This window comes from Neofelis nebulosa, chromosome Y, assembly GCF_028018385.1.
Source record: "Neofelis nebulosa isolate mNeoNeb1 chromosome Y, mNeoNeb1.pri, whole genome shotgun sequence".
Taxonomy (NCBI): Eukaryota; Metazoa; Chordata; class Mammalia; order Carnivora; family Felidae; genus Neofelis; species Neofelis nebulosa.
The window spans coordinates 5,733,373-5,741,278 of NC_080801.1; the positions used below are offsets into that span (position 1 = coordinate 5,733,373).

Below are 7,906 nucleotides of genomic sequence, written 5' to 3' on the forward strand. Positions count from 1 at the left end.
CTGGTGGCTGGGCACTTGCTCCAGAGCCCGGACCGGCCGCTGGCGCGCGCTTGCTGGCCACCAGCACCCTGTCTTGCTGTCTTGCAACTCATTGTTCCGCGAAGCTGGCCAGCGGGCCTGACCTGCCCTGGAACCACTTCGCCCCAGGCCGCATGCGCCCACTCTTCACTGCCTCTGTCTCGGCCCCTCCTCCACAGCAGCCACAGCCAATGCGGAGTCCTCAAATCCCAGAGCCTGTGCGCCTGCGCCCAACTTGGGCGGGCTGAGGCGGGAGGCAGCAGGGAGCTAAAGGTCTTGCGGCCAAGGCTCCCCCCACCGGCTGCCATTTCCCTGTCCTTGTCCTGAGGCTGCCCTAGCTACACTGGGGCCGGGGCGGAGAGTCATGGCCAGCGTGTCGCGGTCCGGAAAAAGCAGCGATTCCCGTCGACCCTGGACCCTGATCGTCCCGGATGAGAAAGGTCGAGAGTCCCGGACCCGCGGGAGTGCAGGGGCGCTGGAGGGCGTGGGTTGGCCGCAGTCCCCAGGTTCAGGGGCGGCAAGCGCCCATCGTGTGCAGGAAGCCCAGGCCGGGTGTGAGATACAGGTGGCAAGCCCAGCGGAGGAATTGGTGCTGATATTGGATGACGGAATGGTGGCGGCTGAGGTGGTGATCGGGGAGGAGGAAGAGGACGGCGGGGGGGCGACCGAGGAAGAGGTGGCTGGAGAGGAGAATTCTGAGGAAGCCAAGCCAGAAGCAGAGGACATGCACGAGGAGGAGGAGGTGGAAGTTGAGAGACAGCAGCAGGAGGAGATTCAGGAGCAAGAGGAGAAGCGCGAGGCAGATGCAGAGGCGGAGGAGGGGCCCCCGCTCTCACAGGAGCTGCAGCAGCGAGAGGCAGCGCTGCGTCCTGCCTCAGCCCAGGACCCACTGGCAGTGCTGGAGCGTCTTCAGCTGGAGATCAGCGCTGGGAATGCCCAGGATTCCAGGGCCTTACGGCGGCTGAAGCGCAGGATTCTTCGGAGGCGGATTTCTCACCTGGATCACAGAAGGGCCGTCATCAAGCACATCCCTGGCTTCTGGGCCCAGGCGGTATCCTTCCTTGTGCTGGTGGGTGATGGCGGGGGCTGTTGTGCAGGAGGGCTGGGCACTGAGAGCAGGGTGCCTCAGGGCGATGGCCCCGAGGGAGGAGAGCTGGGGAATGGTCCCTGGCCCTGGGTTGGTGTGGTCTGGGATCCAGTGTAAGGCCTTGCACAGGGGCGGTTGTTGGGCACGGGGGGACCCGGGGACTTGGAGCTGCTTCCTCTTGGTCTCCGCCAACATTGGCCTGCAGGCTGCTCTCAAACATTATTTGCGGACGCGAGTCATGTGTCCCCATGCTACCAGAGCTAGGGTAGCACAAAGCAGCCTTCACTCAGAGCAGATAAAGCAAGGAAATATTTCGCTGCAAAATGGGAGAGTTACACAGGCCGCACACCCACCTTCACATTCACAGGCTGTGCACGGTTTCTTAGCAGTTCCGTCAAAGGAGAGCTTTTCAGACACACACTCATGGCCTTTAGTGGAAGCACGCCACGCCCCTTTGCCAGACAGTAGGACGACTCAGACCCACTCCGAACGGGGTACAAGCTGCCTGCACAGACCCTGACATACACACACACACACACACACACACACACACACACACACACACAGGATTCTCTCCTGGTATGTCCACCGCTGCTTCCCTCTCTGTCCTCAGGCTCCGGCTGGGTCCCACCCATGTCTTTCTCTCCGGACTGGCTGTGTCACTGTGTCTATTTCTTTTCCCTCCTCGGCCCTCCTCGTCCGTGCTTCTTGATCTCTTTCTCCCTCCCACACCCTCCGCTTGCATCGTAAGTGGGCAGTCGGGTTCCTGTAAGCCATGTTCTTCCATCTGCACTCAGAAGGCTGGTGACAACCTAGGTCTTCACGGGAATATGCCAAGAAACCCAGCCGTGAGGAGGGGTCAGTGCACAGGCCGACATCCCAAGCTATGATGGGCTGCTGGCAGCCCACACAGGTCAGATATAGGAAGGAACTGTGAGGAGTGCAGGCAGTGGAGTCTCTCCCTGCTGTGTGCAGACAGCGTGGGAGGTACAGGAAGCCAACGGACTGCCCAGTGTCGATGGGGTCTGATGCATTTGCAGAGGCTGAGGAGTGTGGGGACTAGTGTTTCCTGGTGTTTCTGCAAATGCCATGATCCCGTCCTTTGCTCTTAGCCTGGGAGGTTTGGAGGGGGTGTGTGTCTGTTTCCACAGCATCTGAAGGCACAGCTCCTTGACACAGCACAGATTCTGAATCACCCCCAGTTGTCGGCCATGATGGGTGCCCAGGACAAAGACGTGCTCAGCTACGTGGTCGACTTGGAGGTCAGACCGGGGAGGCTGTGGCTGGGGGCCGTCCCGTCGGGTGTGGGATTTGGGCGGGAGAGGGTGAGGCAAAGGTGCTCACCCTCACAGCCAGGCAAGTAGCTCGGGAGCCCGAGGGAGGACACTTGCCCCCTCCTGTCCCATTGCTCACGGCAGGTGGAAGAAGTGGGCCATCCCAAGTACCGCTGCAGAGTGATGTTTTTCTTTGGGGCCAACCCGTACTTCCGGAACCCAGTGATCATTAAGGAGTATCAGCTTAGCTTTGCTGGTAGGGTGTGGGTCCCATGATGGTGCGGGGCAGGGGGTGAGGAGCATGAATCAGGGGCATGCGGGAGGGCGACGGGGAGGGGGAGGTGGGTGGGGAGGAGGCCATCAGGTTGCTCCTCAAATCCTCTCTTCCTGCAGGCTACAGGGCATCGCATTCCACTCCAGTCCAGTGGTTCTGGGATTATGAACGTGGAGCTCCCAGTCGCAGGCATGACCCCACCAGCCTTAACTTGTTCAACTGGCTGTGTGAGCACAGCTGCCCAGGGGCGAACAGGATTGCCGAGGTGGGGCCCCTGAGGCCTTCGTCAGCAGTGGGAATGTGGGTGGCCCCCGGCCAGAGAGGAGAATGGGCTATGCCCAATGTGGTGCCGGCCTGTGTCCCCTTCCAGATCATCATCGAGGACCTGTGGCCCAATCCCCTGCAGTACTACCTGAGGGAGGAAGGGACCAGAAGACAGTGATCTGACGTGCGCACGTGTCGGTGAGAACCCCAGTATGCGGTGTGTTGACCTGTGTGTTGTATGGGCAAGGGAACGTGGGCCAGACATTGGCTTGGAAATGGAAGGTCCGCCGAGACAGGGACACAGGTAGCATGGGGAGAGGGTGGGAGGATGACAGGGGACCTGCACAGACTCAGCTGCAAACACACAGAGGGTCGAAGCCTGCAAACCAAATGCAGTTGTGCTGTGGGCTGGGGCTTTGGAGAGCAACTCAGGACGAGCAATGCTTCTCCACCACAAATGCTCCCCGTGGATGTCCGCCCTCTCCCGGACTTCCCCCTGCTCCTTCAGTCTGGATTTGCCTGCCAGTCTTTGGGTCAGGAGCTGACGTGTCCCCAGACGCCACTGTGGTGAGAATCTCGCACTTCCTTCCATGTGCCCCACCACGCCATGTCCTCGCGCAACCTCACAGCCATTCTTAGAACTGGTCCAAGGCCATTGGGGGCTGGAAATGAATCCCTGGGTGAGAAAGCAAGGGGGATCGCAAAAGGGCGAGGCACAAGAGTGACACCAGCTGGGAAGTATTTGCCAATATCCCGTATCATTCTTGGTGTCTGTTGCGTGGGGGTGTGTGTGTGAGCGTGTACGCAAATGTGTCTGCGTGTGCCCACATGAGTCAGGGGCTCTGCATCTGTGTGGGGTGAATGCGCAGAGCTTCTATCTTTGCCCATGCAGAAACAATGGAGGACACCACGAGTGCTGGAAGAGATGGGTGGATGAGTCTCCTGTCTTCTACGTGCCCCGGAGAGAATTGAGGAAGAGATAACGTGTGGCAGCCTTGAAGAGTTTCCATGATGTTTATGTGGACACATACAGGACGTTGAAAACCCTTCTGTTGTGTGTGTGTGTGTGTGTGTGTGTGTGTGTGTGTGTGTGTGTGTGTGTGTATGTGTTTATGGGGACCTCAGGAGGGACGACGAGATCGGGACCTGAGTGTGACTGTCCTAGCCACTGCCCGGGTGATTCTGTGTGTGCAGGAGAGGTGCAGTCCTGGTGTGGGGCAGGTGTTGCCATGTGCACTGAGGCCTGCCTTCTTGGGCAGGCAGAGCCTGGAAAGAGGAGGAGGAAGAGACAGACCTGTAATTTGGAGACCTGTTGTATAGGCCAAAGCCGAAAGGCAGGGAAGGGGATTGCACAGTGGGACCAAATTGGTCCATTGGGTCCTGGTACAGTGTGGCCAGGACTTGGTGGGATTCAGCCAGGACCGTTGCTCCCAGAAGGGTGTCCTGTCCTTGGTGAGATAGAATCCAGGGAACAAAGCCTCCAGTCAGGATCAGAGCTAAGGCCCCGTGTCCCCGGAGAACTCAGGAGTAGGCAAGCTCCTCACAGTCGATGCCAGTATACCTTGCTGCTGCCTCCCACACCCGGGGCCCCTTTGACCCCGAGCCCTGTCCTCAGACAGTGGCTCAGGATGGGAGATGTGTGAGGGGAAGAGGCAGGTGTAGGTTGTGGGCAGCAGCGAGGCTTATGAGTGAGATTTCATGGAGAGACTACGCGCGAGGGCGGAGATCCAGCGTCAGTTCCTGCGAGTGTGTGCGGGTGTCTGTGGCAAACTGGGCCTGAGATCCGTGGTGGTGAAGCAGTGTGAGCGTGCATGTGTTCGTGCGATTGCATAGCCGTGTGTCTCTGTGTGTGCAGGAGTGGGTGTGTAGCCGCTGGAGAGACAAGGAGAGACACATGGGTCTCTGTGGATGAGGTGCTTAGGTGGGACAGTCAGGTGCCAGAATACAAGAGTGCAGTCCCTTCCCTCCTGAGTCCTGATGGTAATCGGCAGGATGGGTGCAATCGTTGCTGTGCCAGAGGGCTCAAGTCAGGATGCAAAAGGGAAATTGGTGCAAGGTCAAGAGGGGGGCCGAGGGGAGGAAAGCCTGTGCCCAGTGGCCAGTGGACCACTTGTGAGTGAGTGTGCTTGTGTGTGTGTTAGTGTGTGTCTATGTGGGAGTGAGTGTGTATGTGTGTGTGTGTGTGTGTGTGTGTGTGTGTGTCTGTGTGTCTGTGTGTGTGTGTGTTGCGTTGCCCTGGTGGGCCTACAGTAGCAAATACGTAGGGGCTACATGGTTGTGCCCAGGCTTTGTGCACAGAGTAGCTAGGGAACCCAACCTGTCAGGCTACGTGGTGTGCAGAGGGCGTAGGTATTTCCCTGGAGGGAGCCGTCCAGCAAGAATGTCTGCTCTTGGCAGACGTGCCATGTTTTGTCACGAGTCAGCTGTTCCTCGGGGCTCTCCTCTCTGCTTCCTGTGCACCAGGCCCAGGGAAAGGGACGAGCTTGGACCCTAGACCTCAGGTGACTTGAGACCCCCAGGGGTGCCATACAGGATGGTGTGTGGGGATCCGTGTGTGGATGGGCAGGTGAGCAGCCTGCCAGCTGCTCTCTGAGGGGACAGTTCCTTGCCAGCAACACCTCTCCCCGCAGCACAAGATCACCACTGTCGCTGCAGCTGGGCTGGGGACATGTCAAGGTGTGTCCCAGAACTCTGTTCCCCTTGCACGTACGGGGTGCCAGAATGAGCCTCTCAGTCCCTGTGCGGGCGACCCTGATTAGCCTCAGGCTTTGTCGATTCCTGGCCTCACGAAAATGGGGAACTGGGTTCCTTTCTCAGCGTCTCAGCGGTTGCATGTCGACGGAGGATGCTGTGGACAGTGTGGTCAGGATTCTGACCGGGCTCCACCTGCCCCGCCCCAAACCGCAGTGGGCAGCACGTGGCCCACTCTGTGTGTGCTTTGGGGAATCTAAAGCCTTACAGCCCCTCCCGTATTCTTCTCAGGTGGTGGAGGTTCAAAGGGGCCTAGGGAGGAACACTGGTCCCAGTCTGCTGCCGGCTGTGCCCACAGGTGTGTGTGCCCAGCTCCTTGACGCTGAAGCTGCAAGGCTTCGCACTGCCCCCAAAGCCCCATCCCTAGGATTTGCGTGTGGGCCAGATGGAAGTGAAGTCCCAGTGACCCTGCGGGATCACAGCGGGTGGTCTCGTCTGTGCCTGGCTACCCGCCTACCTGCCTTCCACATAGCCCGTTGCCCCCATACAGGGCTTTCGGTAAACACGCGGCCACCATCCAGCATGAGAGGGAAGGCTGGACGGTGTCCCAGTACCGCTGGTCATGTGTTGGCTGCTGCCAGCTGACAGCATGGAGACCCCATGGCCCGGTGGAGGACGTCCGACCTGTCCTACAAGGAATTGGGGACGACTGTAGGGATGCATCAGGTCCCATGCAGTAACCTAGCCCTGACCTTATCTGCCTAGCGGGTGTTCGAAGCGCCTTTGGGTCCCAGGCCTGGCATGTGTGTCGGTGAGCTTCCTCCTGGATGGCACTGCCGACACAGGGCTGGCTGGTCAGGGGTCGCGTGTGAGGCCCGTTGGGGCCCGGCCTCTAGGTCCGATACTGCTGTAGGTGTTGTTGAAAAGACAGAGCACAATATGATCGTCCCTTGGGTGTCGCTGCACTGGGGATCCTGTCGCTGCTCCCAGGTTCCCACTACCAGGTCTCCCCGGGAGGCCTGGGAGGTTGCCAGGCTCCTTTTGCAGGGACACAAAGGCTTGTCAGGGCCCATGCCTCAGGGTCCGGTGCTCATTGCGGATGACTTGGGGGCAGTGCGAGAGCTATTGCTCCCGTTCTTAGGGGAGATTGCGGTGGTCTTAAGGGACAAAGATGTGCCTGGAGAAGAGAAGGATGACCAGAGGAAGCATTAAAGGAGGAGGAGAAGGGCGATGAGGAGGAGTTGGAGGAAGAGGATTGGGAGGCGTTAGAGCAGGAGGAGAAGGAGTGAATGATTGGGTGCAGGAGAGGGAACAAGTGGAGGAGGAGGATGTCCGGGATGAGGAGGAGCACGAGCCAAAGGAGTAGGAGCGGCTGCGGGAGGATGTTGAGGAGGGCGAGATCAGAGGGAAGAGGATGAGGAGAAAAGATAGAGCCAGGGTGGAAGAGCATGAGTAGAAGTGTAGGAGCAGAAGGAGGAAGAGCCCGAGGAGGAAAAGGTGGAGGGAGAGGAGGAGCGGGAAGAGTTGGAGGAAGAGGATTGGGTGGGGTTAGAAGAAGAAGAGGAGGAGGAGAAGGAGTAGGGAATGACTGGGTGCAGGAGAAGGACAAATGGAAGAGGATGATGTCGAGCACCAGGAAGAGGAGGATCGCGAGCCAAAGGAGCAGGAGCAGCTGGAGGAGGGAGTTGACTAGGACGAGAGCAGAGGGAAGAAGAGGTGAAAGGTCAGAGGTAGGGCAGGAAGGGCAGTAGCAGGAGAGGACCTGGAGAAGGAGGAAGAGTCCTAGGAGGAAGAGGTGAAGGACGAGGACGAGGAGGATCAGATGCAGGAAGAGGATTGGGAGGAGTTACAGGAGGAGGAGGAGGAGGAAGACGAGTGAATGATCGGGTGCAGGCGAGGGAAGAAGTGGAGGAGGAGGAAGTCCAGGACGAGCAAGAGGAGCAGCAGGAGTCGAAGAGCAGTAGTAGCTGGGGAGGAAATTGAGGAGGACGTGAGCAGAGGGAAGAAGACGAGGAGGAGGAAAGGTAGAGCCAGGGCTGGAAGCACAGTAGCTGCAGAGGGGGAGCAGAAGGATGAAGAGGCCCGAGGCTAAGACTTCCAATACTGTGTTGAGTAACAGCGGAGGGGGTGGACATTCCTGTCTCGTTCCTGACTTGAGCTGAGAGCTTTTGCTCATTGAGATGATATTCACGTTGGGTCGTTCATACATGGCTTTATGACCTCGATGTGTGCTCCTTCTATCCCTACTTTCCTGAGGGTTTTTTTTTTTCTTTTTTTTTAGCAGGAAAGGATGCTGTA

At 58.6% G+C, this 7,906-nt stretch overlaps 1 protein-coding gene across 1 annotated transcript; it reads left to right on the top strand.

Moving 5' to 3' along the window:
* The first annotated feature begins 382 nt into the window (after window positions 1-382).
* Window positions 383-3,109, top strand: LOC131503435 (testis-specific Y-encoded protein 1-like). Its single transcript, XM_058714906.1, has 5 exons — window positions 383-1,069; window positions 2,290-2,367; window positions 2,524-2,635; window positions 2,773-2,918; window positions 3,024-3,109. The coding sequence occupies exons 1-5, from the start codon at window positions 383-385 to the stop codon at window positions 3,093-3,095; spliced, it is 1,095 nt and encodes a 364-aa protein (XP_058570889.1). The 3' UTR covers window positions 3,096-3,109.
* The last annotated feature ends 4,797 nt before the right edge of the window (window positions 3,110-7,906 follow it).

Excerpts from the sequence above, each read along its gene's own strand:
- LOC131503435 (XM_058714906.1), top strand. The coding sequence starts at position 383 with ATGGCCAGCGTGTCGCGGTCCGGAAAAAGCAGCGATTCCCGTCGACCC. Across the intron at positions 2,368-2,523 it reads GCTACGTGGTCGACTTGGAG|GTGGAAGAAGTGGGCCATCC; the intron begins GTCAGACCGGGG and ends TGCTCACGGCAG. Across the intron at positions 2,919-3,023 it reads GGGCGAACAGGATTGCCGAG|ATCATCATCGAGGACCTGTG; the intron begins GTGGGGCCCCTG and ends GTCCCCTTCCAG.